General features: G+C 33.2%; 1 protein-coding gene across 11 annotated transcripts; it reads left to right on the forward strand.

Moving 5' to 3' along the window:
• Window positions 1–338: 338 nt before the first annotated feature.
• LOC113398567 (heterogeneous nuclear ribonucleoprotein 27C) lies at window positions 339–25,138 on the forward strand. 11 transcript variants are annotated; one of them, XM_064216895.1, is made up of 11 exons: window positions 339–498; window positions 2,939–3,142; window positions 10,017–10,207; window positions 10,675–10,757; window positions 11,312–11,535; window positions 11,943–12,142; window positions 12,430–12,519; window positions 12,664–12,711; window positions 12,765–12,839; window positions 16,695–16,770; window positions 23,104–25,138. In XM_064216895.1, exons 1-11 carry the CDS (start codon window positions 461–463, stop codon window positions 23,105–23,107), a joined length of 1,233 nt encoding a protein of 410 aa, XP_064072965.1. In that variant the 5' UTR covers window positions 339–460; the 3' UTR covers window positions 23,108–25,138. The 11 variants fall into 11 exon arrangements, with proteins under 11 accessions (XP_064072965.1, XP_026493145.1, XP_064072964.1 ...); XM_026637360.2 differs by having other exon boundaries at window positions 12,664–12,839; XM_064216894.1 differs by lacking the exon at window positions 16,695–16,770.
• Window positions 25,139–25,443: the final 305 nt, after the last annotated feature.

Genomic DNA, 25,443 nt, shown 5'->3' on the forward strand with positions numbered 1-25,443 from the left:
GCGAATGTATAAAATCTTATCACCAACATTAAAGTAGAAATATTATTTTGTGTTTTTTACTGTTTGTATTTTTATTTTTATTTTTAATTTCTAAGAATCTATATTTTAATATTGAAATTACTTTTTACATGGTAACATTGTTCCGTTGCCATTTTGTATTAAAAAATGTAAACTAAAAATGTTTTAAGAACTTTTAAAACTTTAATATAACTTATAAAGAAAACAAATATGGTGTAAATTTTGAGTAATATTTTATATCATTTTTGAATTATATATTTTTCACCAATTCAATACTAGTAATGTTTTTTATTACAGATCGTCATTTGACTATTTCCTTCTTCCATGACTTATTTGAGAAAGCGGATGTGGTTGGTCCGCCATAATCATTCGTGTGGGTCTGTGCTTGTGTGGTTTGGGTGTCTTACCGGTGCCAACCATTATTTTTAATTAGTAATAAGTTATGCGTATGAATCCAGACATGGACGATGATGAGAAGGGGTATGTACATTTTAATTAATTTTGGTAAACACCAGGTCTGTTTTAAGTGTCTTAACTATAATAGGTCAAACTGCATGTTCGCTTGGTGTGTCGCATTTCACGACATGCCATCAAGACCGTGTAGTTGCTTTTATGAGTTGATTTTCATTTTATTTGAAAACTGTTTTAATGATGATTCTAGGATCACTTGTAATATTCGCATGGCAGACATGGTAACAGTTCAGTACGCTTAATTAGCCTTTTACCGGCGAGCGGCCACCGACCCCAAGCCTTGCCGTGCGACTTGCGTGTGCCGATCATGGCAGCTTTACTTTCCCATTGTACCTAATGCCATATTTTAGCGATATATACTTATAATCAGTAATTATTTGTATACACTTGTTTATATAATCTTCTCTTAAAAAAATAAAGTATGCGGAAACGTCGCAATATGTAATATTAACCTTAATGTGACTAATTGTGGCTTTCTCTTATCAGTACTTTATAGTAATGTCAAATTAATTGCGTACAATTTTACTTAAAATTCGTATAATTTACATTAATGTGGTTTTTGGACTTGTTAATGAGGTTAATAGAACGGCGTTGAAAATGCCGCGTAGCTCAATCTTGTGAGCGAATATACTAAAACATGCTGATTCATTTGCATACGGTTAGTTTTGCCGATACGATTTTTCCCAATTTCGCATATGGTTAAGTCTTCTGCATGTGTTTATTTCGAGTCAAATTCTTTTAGTTGTGAGATGTTTTATCGGTAGTCATTGACGCGTCGGCGCCCTACAATATATGAACTCAATTGACGCAATCGTGGCATTCAACTTTTCGACATTACTTTTTGTTATCAACTATTTTTTATATAAGGCAAATTCAACTGTTATTAAATATAACCTATAAAAAAAAGTTGTAACATAACTATCCAATTTCAAAACTTTTACACTTATAGTGAAGAGTCAGTCAAAAAGTATTATGAGAATTTTATTAACTTCATCTTGTAAGTGAATGGTACTTTCACCACTGCACATGTTGTATTGAAATGACTTTGTGTCCATGATATTATATTTTTAATCAATGATAAATGACTTGAATTTTGAATGATTTATTAAATTAAATAAATGCTTTTCTTGAATATTTATTATTTTTAAAGTTAAAATAAAATATTACTTTGTACTGAAAGTGGTCTCTTATCTGAGTTATACCTAGTGTTTGTACATTCAAGAGATAATACCCAATGACCAATTATGTAGGTCAAATAAAAATAAAAAATAAAATTATACATCTAGTTATTTAATTTAATTAAAATATACATATTCTAAAGAACTTACTGGTAATAATTTTTTTGAGGTTGAAACATGTATAGAGGCACTATAAATATGTTGAGGTTAATTGGTAAAGTTTTCCTTAATGCTTCAATTTATGTTTCTACATGAACCATATTAATGAAGAAAACCATAAAATAACTAAACAGAAAAATCATTTGGTATTATAAAAAATGCTTATCATTAAAATAAGGCAAATTATATATTGTAGTTTAAATATGTTTTACAATGGTATTTTAGTGGTGGTAGGGCCTTGTGGAAGTCCATCTGGCTAAGTAGAACCTACACATTAGTTTAAGTATAAGTTATGAGATTATGACAAGGGCGAATGAGCCAATGTTATGCCACAAGAGATAACATCTTAGATCTCAATGTTTCATTCCATTGATTAATTTATGGTCTTTCTAAAGTCAGTCTGGGTGTACTGCAGACCTACTTCTCTCTACATTTGAGTGGACCATATTATGTCTTCTGTTTTTTATACTTATAGAGGTAACATAATGCTACACGCTGAAAACAAATTTTTATATTACGCAGTTACAATAATTATTTGATCTAAAAAGTTATTCCATGCTATATGAAACCAGTGTATCCTTTAGCTTTAGATATTCATATTTTAGTTTCAACTAAATATGACTGGCTACAATATAACTCCTTATGTCATAAATGTTCATGTTAAAAAAATAAAAATATGTAAAATCACCAGTGTGGATTATTATTTAGATGATTAAATAAGACTAAAATTGTATACACTAAATGAAATCTCATACAAATTGTTAACAATTAACCTACTGAATTTGACAGTGTTATAATAAAAAAATCTCCTTCAAAAGGTACTAAAAATACTGAAGATTTTTTAAACATTAATTATTCAATTAAGTTTTAGTTAGACTTTACTGAGCTTATTAAAATAACAAAGTTAGATTAAAAGTACCACACAAATAAGAATAATGTTTTCAATGGTTAATTTTGTGCAAAATATACTTAACATTTTTATATCTTATCATTTCATATTAGTCAGTTGTATTTTGTTATCAAGTTTAATAAAATAAAACTTGAAGGATTGAAACATGTATTCAGAATGATTAAATATTATTTTGTAACATGTAATTATTATTTGTATACAGAAAACTGTTTGTCGGGGGTCTGTCATGGGAAACGTCCCAAGAGAACTTGCAGCGGTATTTCTCCCGTTATGGCGACGTCATCGACTGCGTCGTGATGAAGAACAGCGAGTCGGGTCGCTCGAGGGGTTTCGGCTTCGTTACGTTCGCTGAACCAGCTTTGGTTAATGTCGTTCTGCAGAATGGACCCCATCAGTTGGATGGCAGGTTAGTGAATTTTTGTTTTAATCTATTTTTCTTAATAGGCATAGGTTTTAAATTTGGCGGTGTAACGGTATTCTGTAAAAATATACTTCAAATTATATTTGTCAAGACTTTTTAAGAGTATGTTTATGTTTCATAAATGGAAATAAGATATAAAGGTACTCTAATATCCTCTTAGAAGTCTTCAATTGGAAAGTAATATTTATTTTTATTGTGAAATACCATACTGATAGGTATATTTTTTGTATAAAATCAATCCCATTAATATGGAACATTACCTTATAATTCTTTTAGTTTTTTGGCGGACTTTTTATTCCTATTTAAAAATAATCAATGTGATTATTATTAAATTTATTATTTTTGGATGAGCTTATTTGGTCAACATAGACAGAAAATTATCTTCCGGGCGTTTTAAAGCGACCTGTAATTGATTTGTAAAAAGGGCTAATTTAATCTACATCTGTAAGCTATGAAGTGTGAACAGAAAATGCTATGAGAAAATATTTTTACGGATAAGTAACAGCCACCTTTCACATATCCATAAAAACATAATTTCGCTATTTGGACCGTCACAGTTGGATATTAATCCATTACATGTGGTTGGTTACCTTTATTAGAAAGATGCGGGGTGTTTGTTACTCAAACGTCGATCGGCGTGCGCCACACCTTGTGAACATAAAATAACACGCCTATCGGCGTTTACAGCATTTATAAAACACGAATTTATTTAAAATCACATGTGCGTCACCTGAATGTGAAAACAAGACACAGAGAACGGCGTGCGCAGTACCGAATGGATTAAAGTGTTGTTAAAAAATGCACGAGAAAAAGGGCGTGCGGTGGCGGACGAAAAGTATAATTAATTATATTATTTATTTAAATCGTGGAAAATAATAATTGTACCAATTTATACCGGCGTTGAACTGGACGGAATTACTTTACAAGAAGAACCTTGTACACATAAAATAACAAATTTAATTATCTATTTCCAAAAAGTACATGATACTTCTTACCTAGCGCTTTTTTTCTTCTTTTGATATAAGTACGCGGACGGGCAAAGGCGCCATCTGATAAGTGATAACCACCGCCCATAGACATTGGCGTTGTAAGATATATTAACCATTCTTTTCATCACCATTGCGCTAACGACCGTGGAAACTGGGATGTTGCATCCCTTGTGCCTGTAGTTACACTGGATCACTCACCATTTAAACCGGAACAATAAGTAGCTGTTTGGCGGTAGCACAAAGCTCTACCACAAATTACATCTTATCCGAACAAATATAAAACTGCGTCCTTATTAACTATAATGGGTCTTATGTTGTATTTAAAATGAATAATGCTTTACTAAAAAAAGGGGACGCTTTAAACACGATCGCGGTTTTTATTTTCATACAATTTAAAATAAAAATTTAGATATATATTATACAACGACAATTTTTATTTTTAACAGGATATAAACAACGTGTATTTTAATTACGATGAATTATATCATTTTCCTGACAGTGTTTTCAAAATTTCCACATGTCCACCGCGAGTACAAGACAGACATAGCACTATTTTTGAGCTGATATAATAATTGTTATATTTTCATTATATTCCTCTGTTAACCAAGCTTATTCCAATTATTTCATGATTTTAAGCTGTCGTGATATTCGATATAAGTTAAGTTAAAATTGTACAATAAATTTCTGCAAAGCTGTTGTTGATTACGAATGAATCATAAAACATACCAGGCTTATTTAAGATCCAGCCAGCATGTTTGGGATTTAAAAGTCTTTATTTTCGTCAAATAATCAATACTGTAATGTAAAACCAGTTTGAATATTTGTCCTTTAAAGTTGTATTGATAATCGTATCTATTCGAATTTAGAACGCATACACAAGTCTATTAACATTAATATTACGATTCCCGTATCAAAATAACTTATATAACTAATGTTTACGTTCCGTGTTATTAGTTAATATGGTATTCGTTAAATTTTGTAGGTGTAAATGATCCTAAAACAGTTCAATCTTAATTCACCTGAATGTCGTGGATACGGGCGTCAAGTATACACTTGAGGTATCCATTAAAGTAATAGTATTAAACATACTGATTGATATGGAAAATATGGGTAATATTCTTGAAGCACGTTAGATATAATTGACCTAATTTAAAGAAATAAACCTTAGTGCACCCAAGAGACCCTCAGCTACACGATAACTTAAATCTCGCCGCAATATTCTTGCTTGAATCAAATCAATTAGTAAAAATAGTCTTTCGATGGTGATATAATAAGTTTTCCTCGTTTGCGCACAAATACTATAAACAATTTTATTTTTTTATTCGTACTGTATAAAACTCCATATAAATATATTACAGCAACGTGCTTAATGGTTATAATAAATTATTTATTGTATAATATAAACGAGTTTTATGGCAAGTACCTAGCAATTTTACCGGACAAAAAAAAGAAAATTAAATATGGAATACGTGGTAGATGGTTCAGTAATAGATTTACACACGAGTTTATGCTATATATAATAATACACATAAAATGAATATAAAATATATATCACTACATATTACATAATAATAAATATTCCAAAATTATATTGTTTTTATCGTACGATAAAAAATAAAGCTGACTAAGATTATCTTATAAAAAAAAGTCATAAACTTCTGCCTTTTTAATTTTAGAACTTAGATAATATTAGAATAGGCCGATATTACCGTTATACCGAAACTAATTTGACTTATTTAGTTTAACGTTGCATTAAATATAGATTACCTTAATGCAAATATCTAACAATAGCTGTTGTTTTGTAACGAGCGAGTAACACTGTCGTGCGTATAATGTGACCCGGTTGTTGGCAAACAACGCTTACATTAAAGAGGACTACAAGAGCTAAGTGCCCTTGAGGATCGCACGCACACACTTACAAAATCGACAAAAACGGCAAGCCCGTGAACTAATGGTTAAGCGAGGTGACGAGGTTACGCCCAAATATTCTAATAGATGGCGCCAAACCGAGCGAAGTAAGATCAATCATAAATCTCATAAAAAATAGATAGGACAACAGAATTGTTTTTATTCTTTCGATGTTAGTTAACAAATGATTAAAAAATAAAACTGATTCAATTAAACTTACAATATTTTTATTTATATTTTGTATACAATAAAATAGACAGTTTTAACCTTTTTTTCTTTTATTTATATTATTATACCACAATTAGTTCTTATACTAAATATTAAAACATAATTTTTTTTAACATTTTATAAAAGTTTGATAATCTATTTATATAATAAAAATAAAGTGTTCGAAATCTGTAGTGTAGTAACCGTGGGGTAACATATAGCGTAGTGTTTGTTCGTTTTATTAATATCGGTTCACAAAGAAAAAAAATATATATTCAATTTAAAAAAAAAAAACATTATATATTTACTAGAAAAAAACGTCGTCAAGTCGATTTGGTTGAATCATTGGTTAACTAGGTTAATCATACTAGGTTTAATCATAAATCTCATAAAAATAGATAGGATATTAGAATTATTTGAATTGCTTTTGACTGTCATTCGAAAATGATTAAAAAATAAAACTGATTTAATTAAACTTTTAATATTTTTATTTATATTTGGTACTACAAAAAAAAAAAAAACATTTAGTGTTAATTTTTTTATTAAAATCTTTTATTTAATTTCACTTGTATGTATGAATGTATGGACATACGTCCTGGAACCTTGCAATCAATATTACACCCACTACCACTGAAGCTATGAAGCTGAAAGTTGGCACACATATTTAGTCTCGATGACAATGCACGATTCATGAATTGCTGCCATATTCAATCCAATATGGCAGATGTTACAAAAAAATTAAAATTTTTGAATTACGTACAAATTACACTTCTAAATATTCTAGTTCTCTGGTTCACAACAATTTCATATTTTTTTTTGTTACGACTTTACTTTTTTTTTATTATTAAAATTAGTTCATACATAACTTTAATTCCTATTATAAACAAAATCGATAAAATTAAATTCTTACGCAATATATAGCTTCCGTGTTATTGTTTTCGACTTTATATATTCTGTAAAAAATAAATATATGTTAGTAATTACATTTTTATTAATTATAAAAGTATTTAAAAAATATGTATCTAAATATTCCCCATAGTACTTTTAATGAAAAATATCAAATTGCTTCGAGTTCATGGGGATCGAATATAGTCACTCTCAATTGATTTTTCCTCACTTTCACCAAATACTCTATCGTAATATTTAAAGAATAGCTCGAAAAATCTGATTCTATGCGAACTGATTGCACATTTTTTCTAATAGATGTTTTCAATATACATAATTTATAAAAAAAAATATGTTTACTAATAAAATACTCTTACCTTTTAATATCGTTCATATGTATGTTCGGCGCTTAATTTATATGAACGTTTTTTAGTTTTCCTCAAGCGTTTTGGTTTATTTCCCATATTTACACAATTAAAATTTATAACAAATAATATAATAAAAAACAAATGCCTTATTACTACTACACTATTTTAACTTAATATATTTATTTACAAGAAAGAATAATATTTATTATAAGAAACCATGAAACAATGAATTTACAATTAAAATTACAAAAAATATCTCGTAACGTAATGATGCGGCGAAAGATCTACACGTCTGTATAGCATCAGGCCTCGGCCGGCAATGTTTACGCACACATGCGTACGCCTTTTGTTCGAAAATAAGAATATCTGAATTTTAAAAATATCTATTGATTTTACTAAAAACTTGACACAGGGGTATAGTAGTATAATGCTTGTAGAATAATCTGACAAAAAACCAGAATTATTGAATATATATAAGTATAGTTATTATTTGTTAAAAGATTTTTTTTAGAGGTAACTTTGTGATTTTTTTCTATCGTACCAAATTAATTACATCATGTTTTCAAAATAACAAATAACTAGCATGTATCCTGAAGATTATCATATATATTTTTCATTTGGTTTACTGCATTGGATCATATACTTTTTTGCATTATAAAACTTGCATTTAGCTCATGTAGTCCCCTTAACGCAAAATTGTATACTTATATTAACCACATGTGCAAATGTACGTGTAACATTATAAAGTCAATATTTTGGTTGATGTATGTATTCAAATTAAATATTAATATATGTAATACCAAACACATACTTAATTTATAAAAACAACGGAATGGTGCTGGTACGAAACCTGCACCTGCACAAGTTTTGTGTGTGTGTTTTGAATTGTATCGGACTGTCACATCTACACTTACTCGCTTTTCAATACATATTCCAAATAACGGCATTTGGCAGTAAATACTTTTTTATCGAAATCGGTTCAAGGAAATTCGAATCGCACCCAGTATATACCAAATAACACCTTCGTTACATGATATTCCACGCTTGCACATAATAACAAAAGAAGTATATTTCAATAATATAAATTTCCACATCCAGGCAGTACCTTTAACTATGCATGTTGTAGGCACGTTCAGATGTTTGTGGAAAATTAAATGCAAACTAAGCATATGCTTGTTGCTATCTTAAGCAATATAGTTTACAAAGTTTGCTACATTGGCATTTATTATAAATTTTTATATCATCACATTTTGTGACAACAACTAATCGATTATATTTTCTTGGTTAAATGTTTTATATTAGTGAATTATATCAAAAGTAAACAGTATTTTCATTATATTATTGTGTGAGGATTTTGTTGATCCAAAATGTTTTTTAATTCTTTGTATTAAAGATCCGAAATCTTTGCCCATGCACGCACTCGCACAAAAATCAAAACTGCTAATTAAACTACATGCTGTACATCTTGAATAAAATAACCTACAAAGTAATTAAAAAATTTCCAATAAATCACACATTTCCATAAGCGTATTTGTTATATTTATTTAATAAACCAAAATATCGCATATTGTTTATTTTCATTTCAAGAACACTCCCCGTTCAACAACATTTACATATTGAGCTGATATTGCATTTGTAAAGGGATATTGTAAATGTTAGTTGCATTCCAACTTCCAAGCCTTCTCTAAAAGAGATCATGCTAGTGAAAGTAATTTCAGAATGGGAAAGTTGCCTCTCTTAAGACCTTACAATGTTACAAAAATAAATCGTACGTTTTATTGTTGCTGAACGAGTCTTATATTAAACTATTAATAATATTATACATCGATTAGTTTATAATAATATGCCTCGATATGGTTATTATTTGATTTGAGAAACTTAAAAAGGAACATGTTTCTCTTCAGAACTTCTGAATCAAATATTACGAATTTCGAAATAAGACGCAATATAAATATTAACTTATAATTAGCTAATATTTCCTGGAAGTAAATAAAAATAAAGTATACGCGTTTTGAACGTTTGTTTCTGTACATTACTTACTTACTTATTAATGTTTTTATAACACAAGGTCAAGTAATTATTAATTGAAGTGAACCTTTTAACTAATCATCAATTTTTATAAGTCTTAAAATGCAAGGAATACTACCCAAGCGCGTCGGGCTGTTAAAAACAAAATTAATATTCTATTTTTAGTCTTCTCAAATATACATTTAAAGAAAAAATATAATGTTAAAAAGTTGTTCCGTCCAACAAAGAAAACTTTTACGCCGTAGGTAGCGATTATAAAAGTACCCATTACGGATTACCTGTAAAGAAATTTTAACATTTTAAGTTAACTTTAGGATTACGATTCCTTACGACAGATGTTAGGTCGTAAAATTAATCAAATATTAAAGTTATTGGAAAAAATATCAATTATACGATATTTTCGTAATCAATGTATGAACGCTAAAAAGCTTACACCAACAACCATTTTGAAACACCAAATTTTCATTGTTCTAGAACAATCGATCCAAAGCCGTGCAATCCCCGAACTTTGCAAAAACCAAAACGGGGCGGTGGCTACCCTAAGGTTTTCCTCGGCGGTCTGCCTTCTAACATCACTGAGACCGACCTGCGTGTGTTTTTCGGTCGTTATGGGAAAGTCATGGAGGTCGTCATTATGTATGACCAGGAGAAAAAGAAGTCTCGAGGTAAGATTTTTATTAGTACTAATTTTAAAAATATAAACAAGTGATAATAATCTATTAAATTTTTGTACCAAAATCATAGATCTAATTATATTCATGTGCTATATTTTTTAACATTTACACTTCTTACCAGAACCTTACCACAGCTATACAAAGCAATCATTATTATAATTTTTACCTAAATGACAATAATATTATCAATGCAACTTGACGAGAAAAACTAAACCTAGAATGCCAAGATTATAAAAATAAAATTAACACTACCCCACATCCAGGCAGTGCCTTCAGCTTAACCTGTTGTAGGTGCGTTCAGATGTTTGTGGAAAAGTAAATGCAAATCAGCATATACTTGTTGCCTCAAATGGGCAAGTGAGTCTACATAGTTTGCAACAGATATATTTATTTTAGCATATGCAATAATATAATAGTTAATCAGAAAAGTGTAGGTTTACAATGTATCAACTTTTCAGGTTTTGGATTCCTGTCGTTTGAAGACGAGATCTCCGTGGAAAGAGTGACCCAGGAACACTTCATCAACCTCAACGGGAAACAAGTAATTTACCCTTAATTATATTTTACAACATTATTATAATTTTAGTTGCTTAACTTTTCAGTATTGCTTACTATATTATTCGAAAAAATAAACAATGAATATTTCATCTCTTCATGATCCACATTCAGGCAGTTTCTTCTAATTATCGTTTGGTTGAAACATTCCAATGTTTGTGGGACAGAAAAAAGCAAATTTGCATATTCTGCTTTGCTTTTATGAGCATGTGTGTATAATAATTTGCCACATTTTTTTGTAATTTATAGTTTGTAATTCCCTAACAGTCTAAATATACAGTAAACTAACTCGTTTGCCTGTCACACTACCGTCATTTTGGAGTGTAATTGAGAATGCACCGATGTAAACAGTTGTTTACTAAAATTTATGTTAGTATAGAGTTAGATTAGTTGCACATACATTTTGAATCTGTTCTCGAAAACACTAGTCCGTTTTTGTAGCCAATCGTCTATATATCTTAAAAATAATTTTATAGTTTTATGAGAAAATAAAAATAATCGGTTTGCTATAAGATAATATAATTTTTATCCCGTAATCAGGTGGAGATCAAGCGTGCGGAGCCACGCGACGGGTCCGGTAAGCTGGGCTCGGGCGGCGGTGGCATGGGCGGCGGGGGCATGGGCGGAGCGCCCGGGGACGCGCCCGCCGCCGGCCAGTGGGGGCCGCCGCAGGCCGCGCCCATGAACATCATCCAGGGGCACAACGGACAGATGGGAGGCCCGCCCATCAACATGCCCATGGCTGGTCCCAATATCATGCAAGGGTAACTAACAATCTCGCATTACCAAATCCACATCCAGGCAGTGCCTTCAGCTTAACCTGTTGTAGGTGCGTTCAGATGTTTGTGGAAAATTGAAAGCAAATCAGCATATACTTGTTGTCTCAAATGGGCAAGTGAGTCTACAAAATTTGCAACAGATATATTTAATTCAAGTATGTGCTATTATAATGTAAAGGCTTACACCAAAGAAACCTTTTGATTCCTGACATTTGAAGATAAAAACCCTTAAGGAAGGCCCTATATATTTACAACATATGTATGTAATTGGTAGCCACTACGGGTGCTTCAATAATGATTCCTAGTTTCCGCTCCGACGCCTCCTCTCTGAGTCGAAACGTGTCGGTCCCTCACGCAGTCAGTATGCTAAGACGTGCACGTGTCGTGGACAGGTACCAGGGCTGGGGCACGTCGGCCGGGCAGACGTCGTACGCGGGCTACGGCGCGGCCGGCGGCGCGGGCGGGCCCGGCAACTACCAGGGCTGGGGCGCGCCGCCCGCCCCGCAGGCGCCGCCGCACGCGCCCGCCTGGCCCGCCACCAACAACTACACGCAGCACGCGCAGCCGCCCGCGCAGGGATACGGCAGCTACGGTACGCGGAACTTTTATATATTTCTATATCGCCTTTCGAAAAGAACAAGTTTGATAATTCTTTGATGCGAGACCTATGTTACTCCTGACGCTCTAAGTCACGTCCCACGCGATTGATCGTCGACGTTCGTACGATTCGTTTCCAAGTAAGTTTTAGGAAGTAGTGGCACGCTAACGAAATGGTCATACGAGCGATACGTTTCGATGTAACACGTACACAACGTTACACGTTTATTTCCGACGAAGCCAGAACAAAAGAGAAAAAATAAATGATTGTTTGTTTAACAGCAAACTACAGCTCCGCTCCCGCGGGCGCTTCCGCCGGAGGCAGCTGGACCAACTGGAGCATGCCCCAAAACTCCAACTCCACTGGCTCTGGTGAGTAAACGTGACATCATTCACTCGTAGGACAGAACTGTCGTTATTGCGAAACAACTAATGGCAAAAATTATCAAACTTGTTCTTTAGCATTAATCTTAAGTTAGCGGGCAGCGAGCATGTTTAACGCGGGTGTGTGCGCAGGCTCGTACGTGCCGCTGTCGGAGGGCGGCGAGATGTACGGGCGCGGCGGCGGCGGCGCGGCGGGCGGCGCGGCGCCGGCGCTGGCGGGCGCGCTGTCCTCCGCCGCGCTGTCCAAGTCCTCCTCCGCGGACTACTCCACCTACCAGCAGTACCCGCCCGCCTACCAGCAGGACCAGGTACCGCACGCACACGACCCGCGACCGGTGTACTCCACCGAATCTGTCATTATGAACGTTTCGACTGGTTTCGATTAAATCTTACCGATATCAAAAAAGTACAAATAACACATATAATGTGACTCGTTGTGGAGTATTTTTTGTAATAGCAGATTCGATGAAACGTGCCGTCGCTTATGTACTCAGTGCACATGTACGTCGTTACGTAGTCGCACGCGTACAGACGCGTATTGGTGACGTAAGCAGGTTAATTTGATCATTAAATCTCCGTCAGGCCGACGTCCTGTAATTATTTGAATTTAAAAAAATAAAATATATATATATATTATTATTTCTGATTACGACACCAATTTTAATAAAATACATTTTTGGTTATACCACTTTTATTAATGTGCTTTGGTAGTTTGAATTTCAAATATGTGTTGTATTAAATTAAGGTGGTATCACCTAAACAATGAATATGGTCTGATTTCTTTTGCGATAATTGTATAAGAACTATTAAATTCGAATTTGTTGAACTTAAGCTTATAAATGGTTAAATATTATTATTCGCAAATGAAATAATTTTAAGGATCAGTCATTAATATATAAATGACAAATTGTCATATTTCTATTAAATTTTAACAATTTAAAATTAATTCAATTTAATCAGTTACTGATCCTTTAAAAAAAGATTATAAGAAATACACAACATACAATTGTAAGATCATTTAGATTTTTATATTGCTTTAAATATATAAGACAAAAATGATATTACAATTAATTTTATTCATAGTTATTAGCCTGGCATGAACCATTATATCCTTTGTCTTAGTTAGTTTATTTTATTTTTTTAACCCTTGCTAAAATGGTTTTTGCCTAGGTTGTCTTTGTTTCTATGAAGCATTCGGGTAATGGTTTTTTTTTAGTATAGAATTACATATTATTAAATACATTTTGTAAAATTTATTACAAAGTGGTTAATGTTATAAATACAAAATGTATTTAATTATCTTTAAATTGCTATCATGCTTTTCATTATCATCTAGTGCATTTCCAACTTTACAAATATTTCATGTCATATTTTCATTTTGCTCACCTCACTGTTGTGTTGTTATATTTATAATAAAGTATTCGATATGAAATTACAAGTACATTTGGAAATTATTTTGCCTCTCATTAAAAGGTAACGTGTTTGAAACAAGATCAATTGATAATTCATTAATAATTATTGTTTCCACACGGTACTTGTAAGTGGGTCACGGTGCTCTCAATGCATATACGACGTAACTGCTTGTAAATTTTAAGGCGATCTATATTTATGTCCATTTATGTTCGTATGCAAGTACAAAAATACTGGATCGAAACTTGGTTTATTCAATAATTCAAAAAATTATATTCTATATTGATTTGTTTCTTTTCGGTATTTTATTCGCAAACAATTTCTTTGTAAAAAGCTATATCTCGAAATTTTATTAATTGATTTGTTGCTTAGTATTTCTTAAATGTGTTCTCGATATAGCAAAAGATTTGTTTTAACTGTTTATCATAAATAAACAAAAAGTACAGCCAAGTTGATTTTATAGATAATTAATAGTGTTATTTGCTCGTACCCTCGGGGCTTGCATCCTACCCACAATCCGATTATCCCCCGCTTTTTCTTTATTTTATCCTGCATCCATCTCCAAACTTGTTTGAAGTGGTTATTCGGTATGTACCGGTGATTGCATGACTGGAGTACTTGATTTACCTGATATTAGTTCGATTACAACAAACCCTATGAATGAAAGGAAGGTTTTAACGAATGAACGTCTACACGACTGATTCACTAGCAAAGTTCAATTTGGTTGTACTTGCCAGTTTGTTTGCGATTCATGAATGAATGCGCGATGGAGATGTATCACAATGGTGAACGAGCGAAATTCAGCGAAAACATTGTTCGTCTTTGAATGCAAACAAACCTGAGACTGAGGCAAAAATACAGCATGAATATAATATAGAGCCCCATAGTTTGCCTCTCCTGCATCCGTGTGCTGTGTTCCAATATCTCGGCGCTTTATTCGTAACGCATACATCGGAGACATCGACACCCACTACTGCATGCTTTCAGTGGCAGACGAAATGTGCGATGTCTTTTTGATTTTCCGAGGCTATGCTGCGGTTCGTATTGTCTATATGATGCGGTCCTCTGATGCGAGCCGCTATCGAAGCGCCAGTTCAGAGTCGCACCGCTATCCATAGTGAAAAATCAAGAAGATTAATGTTGTAATAAAGTTTCGCTGAAGGTCTCTCATCACCACGACCCGCCCTCTCCCATTCCCCTTCCCGCTCCTAACGTCATCGCCCTCGGGGATAATTCACACGCTTTCGCCCGATCCATCTTCACGCTCTGCTACTTACATAATCCGCTAAAGATCCAGGTTGGAGCATTGTGGCGAGTGGGACTTTATGTCTGTAATTCTTCTTTTCCAGTTGGTCGATCAGGGCCCACAAGAGTGGCTCCTCCACAAAGACAATTAGAGATATGGGTGGGTTCGGATGAGGGTATGTCGCGAAACTCTGGGGATTTCTCACTATGGACGGTTCGGTCATGCGACGATTACGCGGGCTCACCTTAAAGGCATCGCACCGCACTAGATTTTAAGCTTACCTTTAGATCCATTTATTGTTCATAATGCATTTTTTGTAGACGTGCGAGATGATTAAATCGCTTTGTTTCATCTCAATACTTGTAAAATTGGCATTTAAAGTACAAATTAGTAAAATTTGGATTTTTTCATATTGTTACAGGTTCATTAATAGATAATTTTAACGATAAATAATATTAAGAGCTGTACTTTAAGTGTTCAGAGATGAAATTCGAACTTCTGTTAATTGTAATCAGAGAGCATATATGCAAAACTGTTCTGAATCATCATGGACGGCGCTGAATGTGGCCAACGACATGCTCTCAACTCATTGGTCACTTGCAAGTAGAAAAAATATTATCCGAATCCACATTGAGCGCCCCATGATGGCGCATGACGTGTCGACGCTAAAGCCATAGTTTTGTTTGTGTTTGATAAATTTCTATTTTTATACTCCTTACATTAACCGTAATAGTCGAAAGTCTCAATCAGAATGGTGGCGTGAAGTTTTGTAGGCGTTGGCTCGACACGTCAAGCGCACCGTAATCATGATTTTTCGTCTTATTATTAGCTCGTAATTGTTTCTACATATAAAAAATATCTAAATATTAAAAATCTATTAAAATCTTTTTTGATTTTTTAAGCGATAATTAGACGAATTATCACTTAATACATACTCGTACATTAGATTGTCAACGCAAGTGGCCTAATTCAATAGAATGTAATCAATTTGAAGCTGGTATATTATTGTTTCTGTTTAATACAATTATCTGTAGATAAAGCTTTACAACTCATAATCATTTTGAGGCCACTGCGTAACGGTTATTTTGAATAGGCCCCTTTGCGCTAACGGTCCAATATTTAATCCGACGACCTTTAACCGGACGTCCTGCCTTGTATACTTCGTCTAGTATCTCGGCAGTGAAATATTACAAATTCAATTGTAAAATACAAGGGGGTATCATGTAAATCCGAAGGGGTAGTGTCGCGCGAGTGGGGAGATTTGTAGGATTGTCAACAGTTCGATATTTTATCGAATCGCAACTTCCAATAAAAAATGTTTTTTTTTTTTAAATATTTTTATTTTTAATCTACATAACAATTAAATTTGAACTTGTGCACTATCGAATCTTCTTTTACTTCGGACATTACATTTCCGATGCGATGCGTCCGGGACTAGTCGACAATCCTAGCGATACTAGACGGGGTATAGACGGCGGGGTCCGCTAACGTGTGCGGGACTGGCTAGGGCTCGTCGTACGGCGGCGGCGGGTCGCGCTACGGCGCGGGCGGCGAGTACCACTCGGGCGCCGCGCAGCCGCCAGGTGTGCACCCGCACCCGCACCACGCGCCCAAACACTTCACCGCCAACGAGTTTAACAAGGAGTGGCCCGCCGCCTAGTGCGCGCCTCGCCCGCCTCCCCACACGCACGCCCCTCGCCCTCCCGCCGCCCGTCTCGCACCTCCGCGCGCCACCGCGCACCGCGCGCACCTCTTCTGACAACGACAGTTAACGATCCGTAATGTTCAGACGATCTATTTGGTGCGATTGGTAACGCGAGAGTGCCGAAACGGACGGTAAAACACGACAGATCGATTTTCAACACTAGCGACACTGTACCAGATTATGGACCGACCAGCTCGACCCGCGAACGTAGATTTTATATGACACGGGATGTTCGTTTTTATAGATACTTTCGATGACTGCTTAGCACTTTTTGACGATAAATATACTTTATTGTAGTTTGAAAAAAAATAAAAATAAAATCATGTTGCCTGTTAGTTACGAAACTCGAATGAAATGAAATATAAGAAGTTAAATTTTATAACAATGCAATATAATATTAAAATAATGATGATTGATAACTTTAGTAACGTGTTGAAACGTACCCAATTTTTAAGAAGTAATTTTAAAAAAAAAATCCAACGACTGCATTAACACAAACCCACACGCGTACTTTAATTTTAGTCGTAATCAAATTAATTGTAATTAAACTAAATTTAGATAATGACAATGATCGTTCAGATGTGTTTACAAAGGAAGCGTAAGGTAGCAGGAAGTTGTTCTTGTTTTCCCTCCCCGAGTCTCGCGGCTCCGTGTCCGAAGCACGCCGAGGTGTGCGTGTACATCTCTGTACACAAAAGTTTCTTTATCTTTTTATTATTCTATTTTGGATGTGGGCTCCTTTTAACGTTTTATTTTACTTCGTACTTTGATAGCGTCAAAGAATTATCTTTTCGCGTTTATAAAATGATTTCTTTTAATAACACCACGTAATGTATCGATGGGATCTCGCTATTTCGTGTAGTGGTGATGTTACGAAGTGTAGATGTAAGCGCCACGAACGCTCCGCGCACAATTGACAGACACAATGTTAAAACAAGGCCAATTTAGGGAAAATTACCTAAACAACTTAACTTAAGCTAATGACTTGTATAAATATTTGGTATATATATCGATATGTATGTTTAATATTAGAATTTTGGTTATTTACCACCCACTAGACTTAGGAAAATGGTAGGGATGTAATGAAATAATTATGTGTTAATATTTAACAAAGCAAAGTATGACTGAACGTGATTTTAATATTTTTAATTTCCCGTTGTTAAAAAAAGGGGAGCAATTCTGTATAAATATTATTCGTAATTATAATTATTTTCTTATATGGATTTTAGTTTTTTATCGCAATTTTAAGTTTATATGGAACTTATACTTTAATGAATTTTTACCTGCCAAATTGTTATAACGAGCAAACGATAACGTATTTGTTAAGTGATAAAGCTCAAGCATTTAGGATATAGAGCAGTCGGCCTCGCCGGCGCCCTCCGCACCCTTCGCGCGGACTCTTGTACATACATATATATACTTACTTGTGTGTAAAACATAATTTTAATCGATTCTCTCGTCACATAGTTTTAAAGTTTTTAATTTATGTGATCGCCAAATATATTTAAAAGCTATATAGGGGTTATACGGCGGTGGCGGCCCCTCGCGCTCGCCCGCTCCCTCACAAAGTGAGTTATAATTTAAAGTAACATTTTTAGATTAAATTTAATGTTAGTCCTTTACTGTACTATATCGCTCAATCATTTGACCGATCGACTGATTAAAATTTTAGTGATAAGCTAAGTAATGTAATCGCGAGCGGGGCGGCGAGCGCGCCGCGGGCCGGACCTGTTCCTTTAAGTTAATGCTAGATACGCGGCCGGCGCCACGCGCGGTCACATTTGTTATAAATGTTTTAATAGGAAAATTGTTGATAATTACATTGAATGCATAATTTGATAGTATAGGGTTATTTAAGATCGCACCGTAAGTAAAGTATAATTTATCTATGACTATGAGGAGTAATGTGAGACGTAAGCGTTTATAAGTGACGCGGTCCGGCGAAAGGTGCGGAGTCCCAAATTTAATGCTAAATCATAGAAAAAACGCCTTACATTGTGATGTTCATAGTTAAAGCGCATATTGGTACATTTCTTATAGCTCTATTATATTACACACGACTGAAACACATCATTATGTAGGAAGTTGAAACTTGTACCTTAAAACGATATATTGAAATATTATTAATAATTACTAAATGATGTCGGTGCCTATTTGCCCACTACTAGGTTACGTGTAGTTGTGCCCGTTTCTTACCGCTCCTTTACTCTTACCTGATCGTTCCTATGTAAGTTAGGTTTAATTTGTCTCGATTCATTCCTCAGTAACGATACGCGTCCTAATATACTGTCGCTGTAAGTCCTGTTTTATAAGTTCGCTTAGACGGCACGTTCGAGTCGCTTTTACTTGGCATTTGTATCGTCGATCGACTAACCAGTAACCCGCTGCCCATTGCGCCGTCGCGCCGTCGCACCGTCGCACTCCGCGGGCGAGTGGCTCCGCCCACGCGGCCGCGCTCGCCCGCGCCGCCCGCACCCGCCCGCACCCGCCCGCTCCGGCGCGGGCGGCGACTTGTGCGACGTGTCGTGTCCGCATTTTGGTTCTAATTTACTTACTGTAGGTTTAATATACAACCACCGATGAAGTGATGACATTGTTCACGTCTGTTTAATGTTAGGAAATGATGCCTTACAAAAAGTTAAGTGAATATAGAGATGATTTATATTATGTTAATTTCAGTGATATTAAATTAGCACTAAGGTGTCTTTTAGATACGGGCTCGGTACCCGGACTCACAAAACCTTCGGAACAATTTGTAAGAAGTTAGTTTGTAATTAACCATCGTGGCAATCTTCTAAGTAACATAAAGAGTATAATTTATTTAAATAAAGTATAATATGTATTAGAAATTTTAGATTTACTCAACATTAAACTTAGTGCAAATTATTGTGAGAAATCAATTGAGACTATTTATATGGGTTTTTAATTATTATTATATAGGAGAAGAGCATAAAATATTGGATGAATTTATTAATTAAAAATAGTTAGCAAAATACAATACGGTAAGACTCGTTAGAGGCTCGTCTGTCAAATGTGTTCCGCGGGCGTGACGCGGCGCGCTCATCTCGGGCACTTGCATCAGTTGCATTTTAATATTACACTGAGTAATATCGACATAAGATATACACTGTATCTTAATAATAATGTTTATGGAATAATATTTTAATCATGGCTTAACTGTAGTACTGTTGTGTAGTTAACCTTTCGACTCTTGTTTGTATTACTTTATATAATATAGTGTACGCGGTTTTTTATATGTGTATGTTTATTCAAGTAGTAACATGTTTGTGTAAAAGTGTATTTTGGTATAATAATTATGATATCTCGCGCGCGCGGTTTTGTCTGTGTAGTGCCGCGCGGGCGCTTGCATAAATAAACTTATGATCGTAATTGACTAATTATATTATATGAGACCCCTAGTGTTAACGTTAGATTAGCAGGACTCTTTTTAAGTTTATTTTCTACTCGTCTAAAAGAATTGCATTTAGTCAAAGGCATCGGCAGCTAACAGTCGATTCTTACTATAGTCGGTTCTAAAGTTATTTTTAAAACAATGCAGGTATTATTAATATAAAATCCTCGTATTTATACTAGATTTATATACTATAAATGTAATTATTGAACACACTATCGTAAAATAAATTGCACGGGCTTAACAGTTAATTATAACATTAATTATTATAAAACTTAGGGCAAGTTGTTATTTATTTCTGTTTTAATTAAAATTTTGATGTTGATTATTTTTTAAAATATTTTTTTTTTCATTATAGTGGATAAAGTACATAATTCTCGATCGATTAGATTACAAAATTATTAGGTGAACTATCGACTGATGTACAATATTTAAAGTAATGGTTACTTACGGCAATATATAAGTTTTACTTTACGCGGCTCCACTACGGGGCGCTGTATTTATACTGTATTAATTTCGTATAAAATGTAATTAATTGGAAGCGGCGACCGCGACCGAGCCACATATTAAGCATGTTACGATTGTAAGACTATTATCTAGATTTGTTGTAACTCGTAATGTTGTAACTCGTAATGTACCACTAGCCCTAAGGCCCGAGCGAGCGCGCGCGCGCCGCGCCGTCGCGCCGCCCCGGCGCCGCCGCGCGCGCGCGCTCGCCACTATTATATATAAAAAGGAAAATTATGATAGACTTACACGTGCGTCCTTGTTGTTTCTTTTTTAACGATTACCTAATGATAATTAGTTAATTACGGTTTTAATAATTAATTTTAACCGAAGCACTAAAATATTAAGACGAGAAGCTTGTACGCGATAAAACATTCGATGTAACGATTCGAAGTGCTATCACAGAAAATAATAACACTTAAGGTTTTTCGAAGTAGAAATTATGCATTATTCATATTAGGTATTTTGGGTATATATTAGTTAGTTTTAACTGGTAACATAAGTATGTAGTTTGTAATGTAATGAAAAAATAAACAGTTTGTCGTAGTTTCCTATTATTAAGCTTCTTCTATCTTAATGGTTTAAGTAATACTACTGGTTGAATAATTTAAAAAATATTAATATTACCACTGCAAATATTTGAGATATCTTATGATGAAATATATATCTACTTTAAGGACATTATAAAACGTAGATAATTAAAAGAAATCAAAAATTTCAAAATATATCTGGCATTTTTAATGGTTGCCCCTCCACCCCATAGATTAGTCACCCCTAGGCTAGGAAGAAGTTATCATAATTTTTGTTTTTATATCGAATCAAAATTCACCCGGATCCTAGAGTTTCATAATAGTCTTACACTACTAATACAAGACAATGAACAGAGAAACGATATCGGTCCGTTTCAATTAATTATGTTGAATATTCCACACTACTCAACTATTCTGTACATGCACTAACATATGACTCACGCGGTAAAGTATTTGCAATATTACTAATATTCTTCATTTTTTTCATTTCTTACCTCGTATCTGTATCTTCCAATTATTGTTCCTAAAAAATAAGAATCTTTATAATTGCGATTTACATTCGACCAAATAATATTCAATATTAATGATAAGATGAAAATTATCAAAATGTTTTTTTTATCGCAAATGTGAAGTATTCTTGTAAGTTTAAAAGTATAATCATTTAAAAAAAAGTTATTAAATTCGAAAGGGTAAAATTCATGATGACTACATGGATTTAATTTAGTTTAAAAAGTAGTCTTAACTAACGATTGGCAGAGGGAGATGGAGTAACAGCCGGAAGTTCAAAGTTCGTCAACATGCCCACGCCGAATGATGCGATCGGAACGCCTGCACAGGTTTTAAGATATTTCTATCATGAATAGAATGAAACACGTCTTTAGTGGCAATCTACATACATATACTTATTTTGCTCATGGGTGTATAGCGAACTTTAAATAATATAAAACTCAATCAATTCATCATTAGAAGTAGTCATGCAATTTGTAATAATGAAATCATTAAATGACAAACATAAAAGTCTTATAACGCCCGATTTACAAATAAATAAACCATAGTTAAAATATTAGTATGATATTATAAAAATCAAAACTCATCAGGTCCCAATGATGTTCTGCCCCGGTATGGTGTCGCCACAGCCCTCTTTCTGTAACATATCGGATATGTCCGCTACGGCATCAGGTCCATACGAACAGTCGAAAATAACGTGCATATAATATACTTAGAATCTATACAGTAGAGCTAGTCAGTTGTCAACTTTATATTTATTTGGAATATCTCTAACACATTACAAGATATTTAGATTTTTGGGTATAACACATCTTTGATATTGGTAACTTATACTTATCATTAGCGTCAGCTAATTAACTTTAGAATGGTTTTTTATATTTAATATACATCATTTTGAGTATGTATATAAGTCATTCATAAATATAGACAATTGTCAAATTTATATGTCATATTAAATAGTTTTGAAATACATAGAGCAGAGTTCAGTTAGTAAATATTATTCATGATATAAAATCCTTAAGTAACAGTAATCATTAATACGTTGTTTACTTTTATTAGTATTAACTAATAAGTATAATATGCCAATGTCAGTCTATAATTCTCTGGTGTTTGGAGAACGGTGCGTGGTGCGGTAAGTGTTTTATTTATTTTTATGGAACAAATATCAAGTAACTTATCGATTGTAATAAGCTTAAAAACATTGCTAAGACTCTTAGGATAAATATTCAGAATGTTAACTTAGATGTACGCGTAGGTGATGATTACGAATACACGGGCGGTTCCGGAGACGGTTACCAGAGATCGTCGAAACGCAGCCATCACGGCACATCGAGCAGTGGCAGCGCATCAGCGTCATCTTACCATCCCTATCGGCGTTAACGAGTGACTTCACCGATCATATTAGCCTGGTACCTGCACTCAATATTCAGTGTGTCTGAATGTCTGTTTAGAAATGCAAAAGTAATATATTATTTTCAATCCCTCGTTCCTGTCTATAAATAAATATGAATTATAGTCTTAGAAATATTTTTATCTAGTAAAATTAAGGTTACTTATCTTAACGACATATCTATTTATAGCAAACATATCTGATCGATCGCTATCTAAACAGACAAATAGGACCGAATTTCGTCAAACCCTTTATGAGGGAGTTTTTGTTTTAATGTACTTGTAAAATATAATACCTCTACTATAAATACAATCATCAAATAGTTTGTAAATGATATAAACGGAATTTGTCTATAATAAGTATTCATGTCTAGGTTTGAAAAGTAATTCTATTAAAATTGTAGTCCATAGCAGTTAATGTAAATCTACAGAGGTTACTGATAAATTCATCGTCATATTTTAGATAAGTTTTGTTTGTGTACTATAATTCGGACTCGAAATGCTAAAATTTAAGAATTTGAATTATATCTCTGATTAGTATAACTTGCATGAATGAACTATTTTTGAAACTTTAAAGCAATAGAATTGTTAAACAAATGACTGAATAAGATATTAATTTAGGCCATTATGATTCGTGTGACATAAGTTCCTCGTGTATGCAAATAATTACTATATTTTAATATTTTCGTTCGTTTGAAATTGACTACTTTTTTTTTGTATAAAATCTTTTTTTTTTTCTCAACCATTCCGATGGTTAAAGATTTATAAATATAAGGCCGTGTATTTTCAAAGTTTGTTTAGATTTTAAGAAAGCATTAAGAATCATGTCCAAGCTAATGTTAATTTAGAAAAAGTAAATTTACAAAATTCTAAAAGCCTATTTATATTCTACAAAATATTCAGTTTGAGTATATTCGACAGTTTTTTTTTATTTTTCGAAATATATGATGTATATTAGAGTAGTTAAAATATTTTCCGATAATATAAGATTTAATGAAGGCATTTAATGACACTAAAATATACATATCACGACCATTATGTATAATTTCCATTATTGTATTTGGATGAGTGCTTCTGAAAGACTAGTTGGTTGTTTCAATAATACAACATTGAATGGTAATTTGTTCGACCGAACTGTCTGTTTGGCACGCGACGTAATATAATGGTTTGATTTCTTTTATATAAACAGTTTCTTGCTTCTGATTCCAAATCGAAACAAAAAAATTTAACTGTTTCAGTATGACACCTGTATTTTTGTTCACTTTAATAAAAATACTTATAATTTTAAGTTTTATTTAAATTCACGTACAAGACTGGCTTTAAAAATTCCTGAATAAGACATTTATTAACGATTATGAATAATTTCTAAGCTATGATACAATTAACATAGATGCAGTTAATATGACTTTTATAATAATATATTTAGTTTTTGAGAAGTTTTACAATACAGCTTGTGAATATGTTAAATAAAATAATGTACTAAAAATAATTGCAAGCGGGGTAAGTACAATGAAAAAGTAGATCAGAGAATAATCAATGTAATAAATTATATTTTAGCTATAGCGTTGTATTGTATAATAGAATAGTTTGTACATTTTAATATTATATTAACATCGGTTAAAATTTTAAACACCTAGACATAAACAAATCTACGACAAGAGTTAGAAATTATTCTAGAATAAATCTTATTTTACGTCTTTAGAGGTCTAAAATATTTACACAGATAAAATATTGTTGCATATCTGGACCAATAGACATTACATTGAGCCATCTATATTACTAATAGGTAATTCTCCTACGCCTAAGTTTTTTTACTTTTAATGTTTTTTTTTTGGGTTAATTTTAGTATTTACGGGAAATCATTATGTAGACATTTAATATAATAAATTGTGTAAAGTTAATTTTTAACTTATTTCTTTATGCTTAAGACTTCGCTACATTAACATTTAATATAATAACTATCAATACCAATGGACAGATAAACAGTGCAAGACAAAATAATTAAAATTTCTATTCTTATATGTTCATGCTGGTCATCACGATGCATAAATTCTTTTTTTTTTTATTAATCTTAAAAGTATATGACCTATGGACATCATTAAACTATATAATCTAGAAGTTATATAATAGGGAAATGTATTTCTGGTAAGGCACAAGGACATAATAAGCACATTAATTTTTCATGTATGTTTTCTAGACCAAACAC

Source organism: Vanessa tameamea, chromosome 14 (genome assembly GCF_037043105.1).
Source record: "Vanessa tameamea isolate UH-Manoa-2023 chromosome 14, ilVanTame1 primary haplotype, whole genome shotgun sequence".
NCBI classification, from domain to species: domain Eukaryota; kingdom Metazoa; phylum Arthropoda; class Insecta; order Lepidoptera; family Nymphalidae; genus Vanessa; species Vanessa tameamea.

Bases quoted from the DNA above. Each gene is read 5' to 3' on its own strand.
- LOC113398567 (XM_026637360.2), top strand. From the start codon at position 461: ATGCGTATGAATCCAGACATGGACGATGATGAGAAGGG. The intron at 10,208-10,674 runs GTAAGATTTTTA...TCAACTTTTCAG, and splicing joins GGAGAAAAAGAAGTCTCGAG to GTTTTGGATTCCTGTCGTTT. The intron at 12,840-16,694 runs GTACCGCACGCA...GGGACTGGCTAG, and splicing joins CCGCCTACCAGCAGGACCAG to GGCTCGTCGTACGGCGGCGG.